The sequence below is a fragment of the Myotis brandtii genome, unplaced genomic scaffold, assembly GCF_000412655.1.
Source record: "Myotis brandtii unplaced genomic scaffold, ASM41265v1 scaffold123, whole genome shotgun sequence".
In the NCBI taxonomy this organism is placed as follows: domain Eukaryota; kingdom Metazoa; phylum Chordata; class Mammalia; order Chiroptera; family Vespertilionidae; genus Myotis; species Myotis brandtii.
In genome coordinates, this window is record NW_005354291.1 from 11,490,724 (window position 1) to 11,510,352 (window position 19,629).

At 39.0% G+C, this 19,629-nt stretch overlaps 2 protein-coding genes across 2 annotated transcripts in view; one reads left to right on the forward strand and one right to left on the reverse strand.

The window, feature by feature from the left end:
* TBPL1 (TBP-like 1) overlaps positions 1–4,977 on the forward strand; it is a 28,957-nt gene extending 23,980 nt beyond the window's left edge. Inside the window, exons 3-7 of the mRNA XM_005859029.2 lie at positions 493–575; positions 730–793; positions 2,564–2,667; positions 2,752–2,846; positions 4,823–4,977. Of these exons, the coding sequence (XP_005859091.1) occupies positions 493–575; positions 730–793; positions 2,564–2,667; positions 2,752–2,846; positions 4,823–4,902 (426 nt within the window). The 3' untranslated portion in view covers positions 4,903–4,977. The remainder of the gene's footprint in view (positions 1–492; positions 576–729; positions 794–2,563; positions 2,668–2,751; positions 2,847–4,822) is intronic.
* A 3,324-nt stretch (positions 4,978–8,301) lies between these two features.
* Positions 8,302–19,629, reverse strand: part of SLC2A12 (solute carrier family 2 (facilitated glucose transporter), member 12) — a 48,281-nt gene continuing 36,953 nt past the window's right edge. Inside the window, 3 exon segments of the mRNA XM_005859030.2 lie at positions 8,302–9,745; positions 9,748–9,848; positions 16,812–16,944. Of these exon segments, the coding sequence (XP_005859092.1) occupies positions 9,660–9,745; positions 9,748–9,848; positions 16,812–16,944 (320 nt within the window). The 3' untranslated portion in view covers positions 8,302–9,659.

The following is a 19,629-nucleotide window of genomic DNA, read 5'->3' on the forward strand; positions in this document are numbered from 1 at the left end:
TTCCGCACAGCTCATGAGATGTGAACAAATTTCCCATATTTAAGGATCCATGCAAATTATAAATTGTAGTCATGTGACTGGAGTGGAATGAGAGAAGAAATGTTTACATACCTGGTAGCTCATTGGTTTTAAGTATTATTAGTGAGAGATTTATATAGTCCATGTATTTTTTAATTAAGTGTCCTTTTGGATTAATACATTCTTTTGTTCAGTATGGTACTTGATTTCAGAATGGGTAGATGATGCAGGGAACAGTTATTTTGATTGTGGGAAAGCTTAGAATAGTATTTAAACATTAAAATAGCCACATAGAGCAGAAGCATACAGGGTGGGGCAAAAGAATGTTTACAGTTGTTTGGATGAAAAATTATACAATAATTAATAATAATTATTAAGAATAACTGTTTTTGCTTACTCACAACTGTAAGCCTACTTTTGTTCCACTCTAAATGAAAATTAATCCTTATTATGTACTTTTTTTTTTTTTTTCAGAAAGTATTAATGAAACTTAGAAAACCTAGAATTACAGCTACAATTTGGTCCTCAGGAAAAATTATTTGCACTGGAGCAACAAGGTAAATTTTATTTGGGTTTTTAATTTTTTAACTTCCCCCTCATGAAAGGAACATTTGTAAACTTAGAAACAAAATCATATGTACAATTTGTCATGTTCCTCAGTATAAAATTGATTTCCTATATAACAATCTTTTTTTTCCCCTAAAACCATAGTGAAGAAGAAGCTAAATTTGGTGCCAGACGTCTAGCCCGCAGTCTGCAGAAACTAGGTTTTCAGGTAACGTTTTCAAAATGTATCCAAACTGCAAATATTCAAGGATTTATTATTGTAAAGTTAAAACTTTGAATTTAGTAGACTAAAGAAATCACGACAGAAACTACCCTCATGATTGACCTTTTCCTAAGGTTTTTATACTGTTCTTCAGTATAAAAAGTTAGTAGCAAAATTTGTCCACGTGGATGTTTTTAAAGGATCCTGACTTTTTTTCAGATTCTTCTTATAGAGAGACACTGGCTTGTTTTCTTACAAGTTAACTACTTTTTTTTTTTTTTGGCAGCCCATAAGTTTATTGTGTCTTCAAGACACTATACAATGTAGACTCATCTCCCAGAGGAGGGTCTTTCAGAGACAGGGAGCCATCCTCCATATGAATTGCTCATTTGTCGTTTTCATAGGTGGATGGGTTCTTCCTCCTGGATTTCCCAAACTCCTCAGTCCACCCATGTGTAGACAAGATAAAATACTACAAATGCTCGCCCTCCACAGTCGCAGGATCCACTGGCCTCCGTCCGCCACTTCTTAACTACCTTTTTAACTCTTTAAGTTTTTTTCACCTTTAACAATGCCCCACCTCTCCCTCCCCCCAAAACAAACAACCACCAAAAACACCACATATTTCTGATCATCCCAAGAGTAGTATACATATATATATCAGGATGAGCTGAGAGCTGCAGGACCCTGTTGACATGTACACACTGGTTGGCAGGCTCTCACACTTATACAGTGATCATCGCTGGCTGGGTAACCTCATCAAATATAATTTTGTAGAGGCATAAATTTGAATAAAATTAATACATATTATGCACTTGCTAAGTCACTTGCAGATAATGAGTAAATGAAAGATAAAGACAAGTCCCTAAAGAGATGAGCCTAGGCTCTTTTGAATTTAGATGAGAAATGATGGGAAGTTGAGTTTCCCTCTGATGACTTCAGTCTCCTCTGAGGTAGGTGAGAGGAAGGCACTGACGAGCTGGTGGGTGTGGGAGTTCTGGTGCTTGAAGAGAGGTGGTATAGAGACAAAAGATGGTGGGGCACTTTGCACAATTTTATGGCTTTCTGCAGCTATCTTGTGCAGGTACTGGGTTGGAGGATGGGTATTTATCCAGAATTGTGGTTTTACTAGGAACATTTGAAAAGATAAGATAAAACCAGTCAAGGAGTTGCTGAAGTTATTAATTTGAGAGGACATTATTTTTAGCCTTAGAGCTTCTTATCTTAGCATAATATTAGAAATGTTGAGAGAAATTCCAGTAAATTAAAAGCACAATTTTATCCCTTTATCCCTCACTCTGTCCCCCTAAAGAAAACAAACATCTAAGCTCACAGAAAGATCATTTTACCTTACTGCATATAAGAAAAAGTCTGATCTTTGGAGTTTAGTGTATACTCAACTATTCATTGAGTTTTAAAGTAACAACTTTTCCATTTAAACTCTTGAGAAGAGGACTGTGTTTTCATTTTTTTTCTATTTGCTCTCCTATCCCAATAGACTGAATATCCCATTTCAAATATAAAAAAAACAAAACAAACTAAACTAAACATGAAATTCAGTCATGCAAATATCTCAGGTTTTATTTTCTTATTAAAGTTTTTGAGTTGTTTTTCTTTAATTTAATTAATCACTGATAACTTAAAATACTGGGTCCATGCTTAAGATATTTGTTTTATTTGCTTTTTAAAGATTGAAACTTATTTATTAAGGATTTCTCTGATGAGCAGATTTTTTTGTTTCAAAATAATTCACTGAGTTTTATTTCTCTCCTAAAGGTAATATTTACAGATTTTAAGGTTGTTAATGTTTTAGCAGTGTGTAACATGCCATTTGAAATCCGTTTGCCAGAATTCACGAAGAACAATAGACCTCATGCCAGGTAGGTCTTTGAGAAATCAAAGTAACTTACCAAATTTGAAATTACTTGTCAGGCTATACTTATATTGTGGCTTTCTTTGTGTAGTTATGAACCTGAACTTCATCCTGCTGTGTGCTATCGGATAAAATCTCTACGAGCTACATTACAGATTTTTTCAACAGGAAGCATCACAGTAACAGGTATTTTATGATATTGAAACCAAACTTGTCAATTCTGTATTGAATGAAATAAGAGGTGCCTATACCAAAATAGAAATAATGTCTAATTTGTCACCTTTAGTCACTTTTGCCCTTAAAGGGGAACCAGTCTCCTGACTTTAACATGATAGGTTAGTTTTACCTGCTTTCATATACTGTTTTAAAATCATAGTACTTTGCTTCTGTCTTCTTTCACTCATCATTATCGCAGTGGGATTCATCCTCCGTGTAGTGATAGATCATTCATTCTCATTGCTGTGCAGTGTTCGGTGTATAAGTATACTGTCCACAGGCATTTGGATAGTTTCCAGTTTTGAGCTATTAAAAATATTCTAGTATATTTTTTCATTATATTACTTTTAAACTTACAATATCTTGCATTTAAAATACTTAAGAGAATTCAGTTTTATGAACTTTATAAAGGTTTTACATAAGCAAAGATATAAATATAGTTTGTACCTATTTGTTACATATCTTTTGAGTCAACTATTTGGAAGGGGTGGTTTCTAAACACTAGGCCTAGGTGTCAAAGGGTAGCATTAACTCTGCAGGATGATTTGTACAGGTACCATGGTTATAAGTTGTACAAAGACATTACTTGGGAATCAGACCCAACTTTTGGCACATTTGTGTTAAGGGAAATTTCTTTAGTGTCCTTGAGTTTTTCTTTTTATTCCCTCAATCCTTAAAGGAGAATAAAAATTATTAACACCTTTAAACACTCAGTAAATAAGTTTTAGTTTTGACTCATCCCATGGGTTTTCACGCCTACTTCTGAAACTTTTCAAGCTTATTGCCAGGGCTGTGCCTGAAGTAAAAGTGGAACACATCTATTTGTTCCCTTCTTTCAACTGTCATTTCTGTACTTTGGAACCCAGACTTCTGAGGGGCCCCAAAGTCTACAGATAAGTCTCTACTAAGTATAGAATAAAATGATGCATATGTAAAATCTGTCTTTTATTGAGTTAATAGATATTTAAACAACACAATAACAAACTGAAGACAACTGACCTGGTTAATTAGGATGCATTATATATTTACATCTGTAATATTTTATGAAATTCTATAACAATTCAGTGAACACATACTCAGTATGTGTTCCCACGGGCAAAGCACTGTACTATGTGTAGGGGTAAACTGAGTCAAGAAGGGAGTGGACCAGTGTAAGACGTATTCAGATTGTCAGAGTATACAGCAGGTCCATATGTATGTTTTTTAGGATCCTTCAAAGGTGGTAAGTATAGTTAGTGAAACCATTTTTATTCAAAATGTTATGAAAATATTTTTTATTACCCACTTTTATGTTTCTTTTGAGCTATTTAAATGAAAGATTACATTTTTTAAAAGTTATTCCCAGCGTCACCTCATTCCCTTGTGCTTTTTTTGTGTTCTATTGCCTCAGTAAGCTGCGAGGGTGAGATGGCCAGATTGGTAGTAAACATGTTGCTGCCCAGGAGCAGTAAGCCTGTGGGCATTGTAGACCAGGTGGCTTCTAACAGCCTCCGCGTCCCAGCACCTGGGAAGCAGCTTTGCTTTACTCTGCTGGGCTTCCGACTCCCGCAAGCTTCAGTTGTAGCCTCACAAAAAGCCAGACTGCAATCTCCAAGAGGATAATGGTTTTCTGGGCCCGTTTGTCCTTTCTCCCGTTAATAGTCCTATCATAGCACTTTCTATTCTCCTCGGGGATAGTTTGTGTGTAGTTTTTTTATCTACGCTCTTTTCACACTGGTGCCCTAAAACGAGACGAGTAACATCATTTTTGTTTCAGATTTCCTTTAATTGTCCAGGGAAAATTTTATTCTCTTAGTTTTCATTATGGCTATGTGTATAATTATGTTTGTAGATTATTTAAAACAGTAACCCCCGAACTGCTTGGGTATTTTTAATTGTGAGAACTGAGCTTTTCCCAGTGCTTTCCGTGCCTCTTCTCACCCCTTCCTCCATTGTGTGTGTTTCAGGGCCCAATGTAAAGGCTGTCGCTACTGCCGTGGAACAGATTTACCCGTTTGTGTTTGAAAGCAGGAAAGAGATTTTATAATTCATCACTTAATTGGTTAGAATCCCTAACTGAGCACCTTTTAAAACCTGCTGCACATTGGACTCAAAACAAAAGGAAACTGGACCAATCTACGCTCTTTTCACACTGGTGCCCTAAAACGAGACGAGTAACATCATTTTTGTTTCAGATTTCCTTTAATTGTCCAGGGAAAATTTTATTCTCTTAGTTTTCATTATGGCTATGTGTATAATTATGTTTGTAGATTATTTAAAACAGTAACCCCCGAACTGCTTGGGTATTTTTAATTGTGAGAACTGAGCTTTTCCCAGTGCTTTCCGTGCCTCTTCTCACCCCTTCCTCCATTGTGTGTGTTTCAGGGCCCAATGTAAAGGCTGTCGCTACTGCCGTGGAACAGATTTACCCGTTTGTGTTTGAAAGCAGGAAAGAGATTTTATAATTCATCACTTAATTGGTTAGAATCCCTAACTGAGCACCTTTTAAAACCTGCTGCACATTGGACTCAAAACAAAAGGAAACTGGACCAACAGTAATTGAGAAAATAGACTCTTTTATTCATTCACGGCTACAGTGTAAGAAGCTCCAGTCCCTTTGGATTTTATTTCAAACTTTGCTGTAATATAAAAAGGAAGTTTACAAGACATGACATTGCTGCTTTTACAGAAGGACATTCTATTTATTTTCGCAGTAATTCTCATGTCCCCATAAGCAGAGCTGTCACAGTGTGCACTACCTTAAATTGTTTTGTTATTTTTTTCCAGTTTGAGCTAATGTGTTTTATTTGTGAATAGTCTTTTACATTTTTGTATGCTGAATATGGGCACCAAAGAACCTGTAAAAGTTATCTTTTTCAATTGAATATGCACAAATAAAAGTTTGGAAAAGGTCTCTCTTCATATCCATTCTATAACTTTTATTCCCCATTTTCTATGAATAAAAATTGTATTCATAATTTTTTTTTAATCTATGCAAGCTTAGACTTTTGCTAAAGTGTGTTGGCTTCTTTTTGAAGTATGTTTTGTGGGGGAAATATATATATATATAATTTAATTCTCTGTTACCAAATATCAAATAGGGATTTTTTTTTTTTCAGATTAGATATAAAAACATGTATATAAATTCTAGGGAACCAAAGTAGAACTTTATAGATTAAGCATAATGTTTTATGTTGCTAATTTAATATGCTAGAAAATGTTAGATATCTTTTAAAAGTTACAAAAGTGTAGTTTTAAAAAGAGAAACTTCTTACTTACAAGATGGATATAAGAAAGAAGGTATGATGGGTTGTACCTCATATGTACCTTTGTATTCTGAAAAGACTCAACTCTAGTTGTAGGAAAGTAATAATCTTAGGTTGGTACTCAAGGCTATACTGTCTTGTCACATGGTGATATATTGTGCTGTTTTAATAAGAAGTTCCACTAGTTGCCTCTGTGCCACGGTATCATCATAATCTAGTTCAACTTGAACTTGAAAGCCGTTTTGCAAGATCTGTCTTTCCCTTGCTGTGTCTTATGTAAAGGAGCTAAAGAGTGACTACTGAGTATATAGGATGGCTACTCTTAAAGTAATAAATATGCCTTTGTGAAACAGTGGCTGTCTGGCTCAGCCACAAGCCTTGGAATGGTAATGCAGGATCAGGCTGCCGTTGTGCTCTGCCCTGTGTGTTTAGGAGTTTAGTTTAAACAGTGATTTTACCTAGAAATAAGACCTAGTCCAGAATCAAATCAGCTTCTCCATAGAGACAATATTCCAATGCAGTCTTCCTCTAAAACCTGAATTTCAAAAATGTTTGAAACCTTTGTGAAAATTGCAATATCTTAACCTCTATATTCTAGTACATTTTCCTTACCGTATTATAAATCTTGAAAACTTAGTTTAAGCACTGCACTGAACAATACATATTACTTTGTTTTTGTCTTCTTCTCTATATCTTCCCCTACCCTGCCTCTCACTCCCTCATAAGCAGGGGCAAATGCTAACTTTTGTATTTTCTTTGTTGTGAAAAACTTAACTGTGATTTTCAGACTTCTCTTGTCCTTACTTTTACATTTGTGTTTATTTGCTTCATTTAAAGTTCCAATAGGATAGCTAACCTCATAAAATGGAGAATAAAATTCAATGAAAAGGTTACAGGTTCTGTGAAGACTTTTGAAATTTGAGATTTTCCACTTACTTTTAATTAACAGTAATTAATAAGTGACTTCCGGTTTTCTGTGTTCCCAAAAAAGGAATATGGAAACGGGGAAAAAAACATGATTATATGGCCAGGGTACGTAACCAGATGTCATGACATTTTCAGTATTGGAGTGACTTAAAAACTAGTAGATCAGTAAGCAGCTCATCAGAATGCTTTCTTGGAAAAGAGGAGGAAAGACAATCCGGCCAGGTCTGGTTTCAGGCTGTAGGAGCGGCACCTGGCCGACAGGCCTGGACAACCCGCGGAACTTAGCAAAGCTGGTGAGAGAGGAGGCAGTTGGTGTCTTTTGCTGGCTTTTCACAAGTGCTGTAAATGTTTTTATAAATAAAAACTGTGACTATATCCATACAAATTCGAAGTATTTCCCCTTTTATTTTTGAAAATCAAAAAGCTCTGATTGGTGGTGTATTGGGTGAAAATTAGATTGAAGATAGAGTTGTTTAGTTACAGACTCAATAGAAAAGAAAAATATTACAAAGCATTTTAAGATACTGAAGTTGAAATCACTAGTAATAAACATAATAAATAGGTTGATAAACAGTTTCCTGCCCGTTAACAAAGAATGGCTAAACCAAGATAGCTGAAGTATATAGCATTTGAATTTCAGAGAAAACATAACAATTTTGTTAAATATCTTATATTCTGTGATGCTTGGCAAAGCACAAAAATTTATATTGATTACCTATCTTGATTTTTTTTAAATCTCAATATAATTCCACTGAAGATTCATAATAAATTTCTTAAATTGATCCTCTACAGAACACACTTTCTCTTCTTCAAAACAAATAAATGGGGGGGAAAAAACCACACCAATGCATGCTCTAACTTGCATATAAAATGTTACACAAGACCCAGTGCAAGTAGTGTCTTCGTAGGGAGTTGTCCTGAAGTCTGAACTTCATTTATCTCAAATCTCCTTTCCTCATAACTTCCCCTGCCAGTTTTAATCGAGAGAGTACATTTCAGAACCAGGACTGTTAGACATTCTCCTGAGTCTCTGATAATATAGTTTTACTATTTTTTAATACTCTTTTTTAAAAATATATTTTTATTGATTTCAGATAAAAAGAAAGAGGGAAGGAGAGAGAAACATCAATGATGAGAGAGAATCATTGATTGGCTGCCTCCTACATGCCCCACACTGGGAATTGAACCGTGACCTCCTGGTTCATAGGTTGATGCTCAACTGTTGAGCAATGCCAGCCGGGCTAGTTTTACTATTTTTTACAACAGTTAGTCTTCCACTTTGTTACAAGGAAATGTATCATATACCCTTATATCAAGCTTGGGACAGTTTGTTACATCCCAGGAGGAAAGTTCCAGGCTAAATAAAAAGGGTCCTTGTTTTTGACTCAGAATTCTCTTTTCTTCAGATTAATCATATTTTTGTATTCATTCTCAAGTTAGGTTGCTCATTAAGTTTTTTTAGTGTCTTCCATAACTTACAATATTAGTAATGTAATGGATTACTACTTAGTGGTTTGAGATTCTTCACTGTAGATTTTCTATCATATCTAAATTCTATAGGTAAAATGCTTCACCAAGTTTAAAAGTCAACTGGAGAAATGCACAAGAGAGCAACTCATTGTGTGGGTGGAAACCCAAGTTTCTGGTGCAGTTGGCGATCTCTGTTTCAGCATAGAGAAGAACAGCAATTGTCCTGATGTCTGAATGTCATGTATTATGGCTGTAATCATCTGAAAGTCAGCATTGATTATAGCCTGTATGCCATAACCTGAGGTAGTGATAATCCTGAGGAGTGCAGATAATTACAGGAAACCGGATCGCTATTAAGTTATGAATGCCTTACAAAGAGAATTTTATAAGCTTGGCTTGAAAAGTCAAATGTAATTGCTTAGAGATTGGGATAAGTAATCTAATGGCCTGACTCCTAATGTTTTACTAACAGCTACTTCTAAATAAATATGGTCCCAGGAATTTCATATTGTCCTTTCTATTCATCTTTTTTAAATGGATGAGAACATGCTTATTTTTCTCAGCTATTAAAGAATTATTTTTCGCATTATTTTATAATGCTAATATGAAATTCACAAAAGGTACTTTACATTGTAGTTCACAATTCATAAAATAAGATGCATAATGTTTGTAACCTGTTAAACTGTAATTAGGATTTATCACTAAAATCCTAGCCAGCACCCTCTCCTAATGTAGAACGTATGTGCAATTGTCCACATTGTGTTCTGATTCTTTTTTACACAAGACCCAGTGCAAGTAGTCTTAGTAGGCAAAAAACCACAAGCTTGTGTTTAGACACTTATGTATCTGAATGATAAAACCGCAACTGGCCTCTATACATACACAACTGAAGGCAAAGGTGATCATGTCCCTAGTTCAGTCTGTCAAAGCTACTCTGTGAAAAGGTGCAAAGTGTAGAACCAGCCAGCATTTTTTTACCTGGTATCCTGCTCAGAATAATAGAGTCTTGGGGCCTTCTACCTCATTCACCTATTGTGGGTGGAGATTAAAGGTTGTTTTTATAAATTAACTTCATGACACTAAAGACAAAACATGGCATTGGTCAACATGTATTGGTATGAAGACTCCGTACTAAACGTTCTTATACTGTATCAACATTTATAAGGTTTTGAGGCCAGTAGGTCTCTGGACCAGACTGCCTTGGTTGTCCCCCACCACACAGCTTTTACACTCCAAGAGCTGCTCTTGATGTTTTCTTTTTTGGAGTTTTTTTGGCGCCAATTCCTCTTGGTCATGACTCATAAAACAAATGTTGTTTTTCACATAGTTCCTGAAAGAGAAAGAGGCACTAATGAAAATGTCATTCTTAGTTTACAGTACTTGAAAAAAATGTGCAAGCTATTCTTTTTTAAATCTCTCTGGGCTTTAATGTTTTAGCTATGCAAAAAAAAAGACTTTTTTTTATGGCAGAGCCTTGATGTATCATAGAATTGAGTATACCACAGAACGTCGGTGTGGGGTCTTCTCAGGCACGAGTCATTCCTATATGATATTCAGAGAAAGACTCCAAGGAGAGAGTTGCATAGGACTAATGGAGGTACATCTCAGATCTCTCATTCTTTTCCATTTCTTAAACTCGGCCAATATGCCTTTAAATATATATCTCTACATAATCCTATTTTTCATTGTTCCCTCCTGCATTAAATTCTTTTCTACAGGATTATCCCCCTCAGCGTGAAAATATGCTCTAGTATTTCACATTTATTAAAAAAGAGAAGTCTACCTTTGAACCTCTCTCCCCTTTCAAATAGCTTTTTCTGGAATTTAACCAGTTTATCAAGTGACTGCAATGTGCCTAGTACTAGGGTAGGGGCTTTGGATAGAGAAGAAAAAGACTCTTGTTTTCAAGAAGCTACATTTTAGTAGAGGGGATAGCACCTAAGCATATAATTTCAAGTACTGAAAATGCCAATGAGGAAAAGGGGGAAGGAATGACTTTTTTTTTGTGGCGGGGCGGGGGGGGTGACATGCTGCTGGCATCTCTAAAGAGGTAACATTTGATCAGAAACTGGAATGAAGTTAGGGAGGAAACCAAGTGAAGAATTGCAAGTAAAGTACTGTACCTACAGAAAGTAGCCACCAATGGTTGGAGCATTGATGAGTACATGAAAGGAAAAAGGGATCAAAGACTTTTTTTTTAAGATGAGGAAAAAATACCATACCAAGATTCTATGCTAATGAAGAGGTAAAATATGGATGATGCAGGGGCGAGCAGGGAGAACTGTTGGAGAAGAGAAAGGGAGCGAAGTGTTTGACCTCACATAGGAATGATGGAGCTGAGAGAGAGATCGGGGAAGGTGTATTGGATACAAATGTGAGGGTTGATGTGGAAGGTTATAGAAGTTCCCTTCTAAGTGTGTCCTTTCTTTTAATGAAGTCAGGCGCATGGCCATCAATGGGAGTAAGGAGGGCGAGGAGGTGGGGAGGTTTCCGGAGAGGTGTTACTGAGCAGTTACCTAGGAGAGAGGCCAGTAATGGACTAGGGATGTGTGTGTAATGGCCAGACAGCATCGAAGGCCACCTGAAGTCAGTGTTCATGGTTTTAAATGAGACCAGGCCTATGCTTGTGTGCTTTCTCAGCCAGGTTCATCTATGTGACTGCAGAGGAGTAAAATATAAGTTAGATCATGTCATTCCTCTGCTTAAAATATTTTAGTAGCTTCCCCTTACACTTAGAATGAATCCAAACTCACTCAGATTATAAATCTCTACATACCAGTATCTATCGAATTTCTAAACTGGATCTCAAAGGTTGCAGCCTCCTGGATTTCTTTCAATTCCTGGAACAGTTCAAGTGTTTCTGCTTTATCCTTTGCACTAACTGTTCTGTTGGCTCTTGATTATCACTTAGATTTTATTTTAAATGTTACCTCTCAGAGTAATTTCTCAGCTCACTCAATTGAAACTAGCCACCAATCACTATTTTATCAGTGCATTTCTGCTCACTGATTAATTGTAGCACCTAGAATGATGCCTGACACATAATAGATGCTCAGTAAATATTTATTGAATAAATGAATTTGGGTGAATGAAGGAAGAAATAGCCACATAAAATTAATTTTTTTTGTTTGTTTTTGTTAGAAATTTTTTTTTTATAATTTTTATTTCTTAAAGTATTAAAAAGAGTATTACATATGTCTCCTTTTTTCCCTCCCCTTGACATACCCCGGCCCCTACCCCCCTGGTGTCTTGTGTCCATTCGTTAATCTTATATGCATGCATATAAGTCCTTCGGTTGATCTCTTAATCCCCCCCCAAACCTTCCCCAGGCTTCCCACTGTAGTTTGACAGTCTGTTCAATGTTGGTCTGCCTCTGCATCTACCCCTGTTCATCAGTCTATACTGGTCCCCATTATCTGTCCCAACCTCACTGGAGCAGTCCCAACCTCACCGGGGCCGTCTCAGCCTCACCGGGGCCATCCCAACCTCACCGGGGCCGTCCCGACCTCACCAGGGCCGTTTCAACCCATAAAATTAATTATTAAAAGTGAAAAAGAGCCTGGCCGGTGTGGCTCAGTGGTTGAACGTAGACCTATGAACCAGGAGGTCAGTTTGATTCCAGTTCAGGGCACATGCCCGGGTTGTGGACTTGATCCCTAGTAGGGGGCATGCAGGAGGCAGCCCATCAGTGATTCACTCTCATCATTGATGTTTCTCTCTCTCCTCTTTTTTGCTCTGAAATCAATAAAAAAAAATGTTTTTTAAGTGAAAAATAGGCCTCAGAACTAAAATATTTACAAAACAAGAACTTTGTTTCCTCTATATGTTTCCACTTAAGTTGGAGGAAAGTCCAACTGAAATAGCACATGTGGCAAATGTCCCATTTTGAGTTTTTAACTTGCAAGGCAGGAGTTCAAAATAAAATCCTTTCAGATTACATTTTTGCTGGAATCTTTCCCAACCTCTCAGCTGAGTCACTTTATTTTATAAGAAACTTAACAACTTTGGAAGAATATTTGTTTTCTCAGGCTGGTAGGAATAGAAGTAAAAGAACCCAACTCCAAATACCAGAGAGGAAAATGTTAGGCAATGTGTACTATCAGATTTGGAGTTCATATTAGTTTCCTTTCTCACTCCTTAGCAAATCATCGGGGATACGCACATCAGGACTATCGCTTTCCCTGGTGACAAAAGTTAATTCATTGTTTCCTTAACTCCTAAATTCACAGACCCTCCCAACTCAGCAGTGTCCTTCCTCAGTCTTTAGATTAACTCAGTGGTTCTCAACCTTCTGGCCCTTTAAATACAGTTCCTCATGTTGTGATCCAACCATAAAATTATTTTCTTTGCTACTTCATAATTGTAATGATGCTACTGTTATGAATCGTAATGTAGATATCTGATATGCAGGATGGTCTTAGGCGACCCCTGTGAAAGGATCGTTCGACCGCCAAAGGGGTCGCGACCCACAGGTTGAGAACCACTGGGTTAACTTCTGCTTCCCAGTCCTCGCAAGGTCCCTGGGCTTTCTGCCACCCCCCATTTCCTTCGCTGGTTCCATAACTTTTCAGTACCATTACGTATTTTATTCTTATTTCTGTCTCTGACATTTCCCTCCAGGGAACCTTGCTACAGGCATATTTCACACATACTTTGATCAATCTACACACTTCAAGCTGCTTACATTTTCATTTTCAAAGCCTTTGCCAACCTGCTGCGTCAAGCTAAGACAAGCCCCAGCCTCTAGTGTTGCATAAATGGGAATTCTCCAAGATTTCTGCAAGCAGCTTTGTTTCTTGCCTGCCATCAGTCCCGGGCTCCACCACACGGATACACCCCAGCAGATGCTCCTGCTGCTATAAATGCGTTTAAAATGCAGGATTGTTTTGCTACCTCATCTTTCATACTTCTCTGCACCAGAGCCCTTACGTGGTTTTGTTCTTCAACACCAACCTCCCAGCGCTTGTGTGGTCTGTCTAGGGGTCGACAGTACCTTGGCTTTCGGTTCTATCCTACTTTGCAATTTATCACTTTCTTGGAGAGGGTCTGGCTTTAAGTTTGAGTTATTGCATGACTCAAAAGTAACAGAAATATGATTCTTGTAAAAACACGTCCTGATTCAGTCTTACTAATTTAGATTCCTTCCCCACCCCAGATGCTGACAATAGTTTTGTTCAGTTTTGGATCACATGTTCTTGGGGAATGTCTTACTCTGGAGATCTGCTAGAAGGAAAGATGGGCTTCTCTTAAGTGTTGCCTTCAAATTTTCATTTGGTCTGCAGTTTGATACGTTTCGACAGCCCCCTGTGAAAAATAGATCTAACAGTTTCTTAACCTGAACTCGGCCTTCAAGTTGTACTTTATAAGAAAGAGTGCAAAAAAGGAATGATAATAGGGTAGCTTCCTTTGATGAATTCATTACCACTTTCTCCCTGGTTCAGTGTTTTAATCATTGTGTTTTAGGAATTTTAACAAACCTTTATATCTTAAGGGATTTTGCTCCTCCAGCTAGTAGATGGGTAGCTCAAAAGCGCATATACCCAAGGTGGGTTTCCATAACGCCAATGAAACAGGCCCCAGGACCCCTCACCCACACAGCCCTTCCAAGACGCACACTGTCGTGTATAATTTTGCATTCATAATTTGTGATATTTTTCTTAAACCGGGCCCTCAAAAGCTTATTAAGCTCCACAAAATGTGGATCTGCCCCTGCTTGTGGACCTCTGTGTTGAGTACCAAATCTATTTCTCCAACGTAGATATTTCTCCTCAACTCCAGTTCCTAGTAAACACTGGCCTTCTTTCCCCATCACTTGCATGTCCCATAGGCACCTCAGACCCTGTGCAAACTGATGAGGGTTAATCCCTGACCAGCCACCAGACTCCTGCCTCCCAAACCTGCCTTTCTCCTGCTCTGGGTCTGACTTCAGTGAATGTCCCCGTGTATACCGGGTTAGTTCTCTAAGCTAGAGGGATCCCTGTTCCCTTAACTGCCTTTTCCAGTCTTGCTCTGAGCTGTGTAGATTCTATCCCTGCACCAAGACCAGCCTCATAGTTTCCTGTCTGATTCTTCCAACACACTCCTCAAAGGTCTCCCTCATTCGGCATCCCCCCCTGTCCTGTTGCTTTTATCATGCCCACTGCTTTCAGGATAAAAATCCAAACTCTTTACCAAGATGAATCAAGATCCTTCTTGACTTCTCTGAGCCCTGTGCCCTGGGCTCACCTCTTGATCCCCAGCTCAGAACCTGCCCTCTTCACCCACCACCGGTAAGTGACTGGCCTCTATGTGTGACCCCGCCTCTGACTTCCACACGGTCCCTTTGCCCAGATAACTCTTTCAAGACCTTGCTCTGGAATTGCCTCTTTCAGGAAGCATTTATAGATGAAATCCTCCAATGCACTTTCCTTTGTGTCTTCCAACGCAATGTGTTAAATGTCTGTTTTCTTATCTGCCTCTTAAAGAAGCTATGGATTCTTTGTCTCCTATATCTTCAGTTATTTCCTGGCACAGAGCCGGCCCATAGGAGATGGCCCACAAAGAGCTGAATAAGGAATATCTGGAGTGGTGGAGAGGGAGTGCCTTGGGATAGCCAGTGTGTCTCACTCATCTGAACAGACCTCTTCCTCCTCCGTTGCACAGATTAAGTCACATCCTGTGACCCACAGAGCAGTTGCCTTCCTGACTATTGTATTTCTCTTTGCAAATGAGTATCATTTTCATTTTCTCTTAAAAACAGGGCCTTGCCCTGGCTGGTTTGGCTCAGTGGATAGAGCGTCGGCCTGTGGACTAAAGGGTCCCAGGTTTGATTCGGTCAAGGGCACAAGCCCGGGTTTCGGGCTCGATCCCCATTGCAGGGTGTGCAGGAGGCAGCTGATCAATGGTTCTCATCATTGATGTTTCTATCTCTCTCCCTTTCTCTTCCTCTCTGACATCAATAAAAATATATTTTAAAAAATAATAAAAACAGGACCTTATCTTTATCAAAAATTACCTGTATAGTTTGATGTTTAACTTATGGCTTGAATTAAGAGAAAAGTTTTTCTGCTTTTTACTAAAGTGATCTGTTTCTAAAATGTGAACCATTTAAAAGTGTATAAAGTAAAAAGTAAAACATTTCCCACAATCCTGCTGACCACGCACCTTAATAAAGGAGGATTAATAGTTTGGTCTATATCAGTGGTTCCCAAACTTATTTGGCCTACCGTCCCCTTTCCAGAAAAAATATTACTCAGCCCCTGGAAATTAATTTTTTTTAAAATTTTAATAGCAGTTACTCATCGCCCCCAAATGCACCTGTGGCCATCACCGCCCCCCTGGATCGCTGCAGCGCCCACCGGGGGGCGGTAGCGCCCACTTTAACCATCACACCCTCATATAAATACACATGCCTCCCATCACTCAGACAAAAGCTGGAGAATCACTATGCCCACAATTTCAGTAGCAATCACACATTTCTCTCTAGTGGATTGAAAGTATCTTTAGAAGAAAGTCACAAACTATAAATATATTGTTTCCTCCCATTTTATTCAAACCCAAGAACAAGTATCTCCACATTTTCAAGTATAAGGTTTGACTCCTGGGAAGGATAACCAGTTCCCCTTCATTCCTGGCCCGATGCACCACCCCTTCCCCAGGCCTGTTTCAGCCGTTAGAACTGTGAGTTCTGCTACTAAAAGAAAAGGAATTTCTGACCGCCCACTTCTAAGTGAAATTGCTAAAGTGATGCCTGCATTTGGAATTTATTTAACCGGTTTTCTGAATGCAAATTACCTAAGAAACTCTTAATCTTTCTTAAACTTACTTTGTGCCCCATTTGGAATAATGTGTAGACATTTAAACCTGAATTTTCCTGATAATCTTAGCCTTAGCAAGGGCTTAAAGAGACCATCAGGTAGGATAGAGATGGAAGAACTGAAGCCTGTGCTTCTAACACAAGGTGAGCCTGATGTTCCAGGATCTACCCTCAACCCCAAACAAACGCTGCATCAGGGAAAGCTGAGGAGATGGGAGGGTCCTTTGATCATTGCAGAAAGAGCTTTGAACGGTTCACTTGTAAGAAAGCATCGATTATTCTAATTCCTTAGCTGAGTCACCCAAACTAAATACACGTCAGAGTAACTGGAATTATGCTATGAGATACGGTTCCACACCAAAGAAAATATCCTAAAATACTTTCAGATGTTATTATGATTTGGTTGTATATAAAAGCTGCATTTATTTATTTATTTTTTATTTTATTTTTTTTTTTACCAAAAAGTGCTGTTTGGAGAGCAATGCACATCAGACTTACGTTTTTGCCAGTTCCATTGATATTTGTTCCAAAGAGCATCCCTTGGTCTCAGGTATAAACATGACAATGAACCCCAGGGCTGTGAGACTCATGATCGCATAGATGAAGCACACCCAGGGCAGGCCAATGAGATCTACAGGGGATGAAAGGGATTGGTTAGAAATGCATTTGGTGTTGCTTTGATGCCACTTGTGGACAGCCGCTTCTTAGAGCATATATAAAAACAGGTATTTTCAAACACGAGACAGTATCCTGGGAAATTAAAGCTACAGCCAGCCTCAGAAAGCTTCATGTTTTCAAACCACCCCAGCTTTCTCTGGCAGAATAAGTAGCAGTCTTGCAACCATCACAATGTACACCCAATGCTATCTTTTTGGTGAGCATGCTTTTCTCTTTGCTCACTGCAAAAAGAGAACTGGAAACATATAAAGCAGAAGGTAAAATATCTCCTCTTTCTCTTCAGGCTCCACAATTCCTCTCTGAGAATCACTGCTATAGCAGTTTGCTTTCTATTAATGGACATTTTAAAAGACACATTGATACAGATGGATTTTCTTGGCACAAACTCACCCTTCTATACTCTGATTTGAATAAATCATTTACCTATTGGCAATATTTTATCACTTAGTAGCTAGTGTATTTGCAATGCTTCTTCCTGGATTTACAAAAAAAAGGGATGCTGGTTCCAATGAAAGGCATTCGCTTGCTCAGATTCAGCAGCAAGAAGCCTAGTTTTCCCTCAAACCACTTCCTGCTGAAGGTACAGTTCCTCTGCAATTACTGACCGAGGCCAAGATACGTTAACCATTAGCTGGCTAACTGGTGCGAGATGGCCCCCTATGCACGTGAGCCTGCGTTTGCATCGGGCCAGCCCCTGGCTCTGCAGCAGTAAGTCCAGAGTGGCAGTGGGTAGTGAGGAGGCAGCTGGCCCTTCAGACCAACCACAGGCTGGAACTGTGCAAACAGCCCTCAGCAGCTGCAGCCACAAATCACGACTGGTCAGCCAGGAACCTGACCGGACAGTTATGTATGAGGCAGTTCCGTGAGTGCAGGGGAAGGAGCTGAGCGTATAACCACCAGTCAGCTGTGCAGGGAGGAGAGGCAGGAAGCAGACACAGCACTGCTGTCCTGGTGTTTTATTTAAACTGATGCGTCTGTGCTCTTCTTGCTGTCAGCATAGGGTCTGACCCAAGTGAGTGCTTAATAAAGTGCTGGTACAATTGGTCCTTTTCCCCTTCTGGGGCAAAAAACCAGAATAGAGAGTAAAAAACCCCAAAAGGTTGTCTCGTCAAACGTGTCTCCTGTTCTGTTTTACTAGTAGCACTTTCAGTAACAGGGGGCTCGCCACTTTCCAAAGATTTTCTGTGCATGGTGAGCCGGCCCCACCTGTTGAAAAGGCCTTCCTTTTCCGTTCTTACATGCAAGTCCGCCTTTCAGGAACTCCGGTGGGAGGTTCTGCTTTGCCCTCTGGGTCGGCTCTTCCCATCCCTCTTCAAGACAGCGTTCAAATGTGTCTGTGCACCTCCACCCCTCCCTGAGCATCCTCTCCTCCAAGTCAAACATCCTGAACTCCTGCAACTGTTCTTCACAAACCATGTTAGAGAGGACACGTGTCTCCAGGCGTGGGTCATTCTTACTAAAGGCTATTCTTGCCAAATGCAAAAATGTAGCACAGTATTTTGCAGACCAGCTGTAAGGCAGATAAGCTGGACAGGAACCCGGCGTAATACATGTAACAACATATAACTGACCAAATAGTGCATATAAGCAATGGCTAAGCCTCCCTTGGGGGGCAGAGCTTTGGATATCGATCTCCTGTCTCCTTTACCTGCTGCAAGTAAATAAAACTACCTAACATGTCTCATTCTTGACTAGAACACCCAAGCAGCGGACCCCTTGAGTTTGGTAACAATAGGTCACATGTCCATGTCATCCAGATTGCACTTGCACTTGCTTGGTGGACACACTGCAGGCCTCTTAAAATATTTAAACAACCTTCTTAAAAATATTTTACTCAGAGCCGAGCACAGCACAGCAGCTGTGTCATGCCCTCTGCGAGTAAGTCTGTCTCTCTGGGACACTCCTTTATTGACAGCCGAACTTGCACTAGGAAGGCTGGTGTCCAAGGACTTGTACCCCTATGTTTTGACTTGGAAAACTGATTATTTGAGAGTAAGTATAGAATTTCAAACTTAGCCCAGTTAAATGCCATCTACAGATTTCAGACTACCCCAGGATTTGTAAAAAGTGGATTCACTTTCCCAGCGTTGGTTCTACAAGCCCATGAGGACATCACATATATTCGCTATTCTTCCCAGAGGTTTGTGTCATCTTTTTCTGTCCCTTATCATTTTCATTCTTCCTCTTATATTTCTCTTTCTCCACATCAAATAGCAGACTAGGGTGTGTGTGTGTGTGTGTGTGAAAGTGAATGGCACAGGTCTCTGAGTGTGATTTGAGTAGGAGAGGTATGGTTGGTGTTAATGTCTAGTTCCTGTGTTTCCTTTAATCTTGGGCTATTTCTAAAAAAGTAGGAAGGATACAAACATTTTAAAATTTTACATAAAAACTTAAACCATGCTTATTTAACAACTCCGAAGGTTCCGTAAGTAGATGTACTTTAAAAAAAAGTGGTTGACAAGATTCAGAAGTACTATATAAAGATATCCTATCTAATAAAAGAGTAATATGCAAATTAACCATCACACCCTCACTCCCTCCGTCATTCTGTCTCAAAGATGGCGGCAGCCATGGAGCTGGAGCAAGCAGGAGGCTTGGTGGCCCCAGTGATGGAGGAAGCCAATTTTCCCGCCTGCCC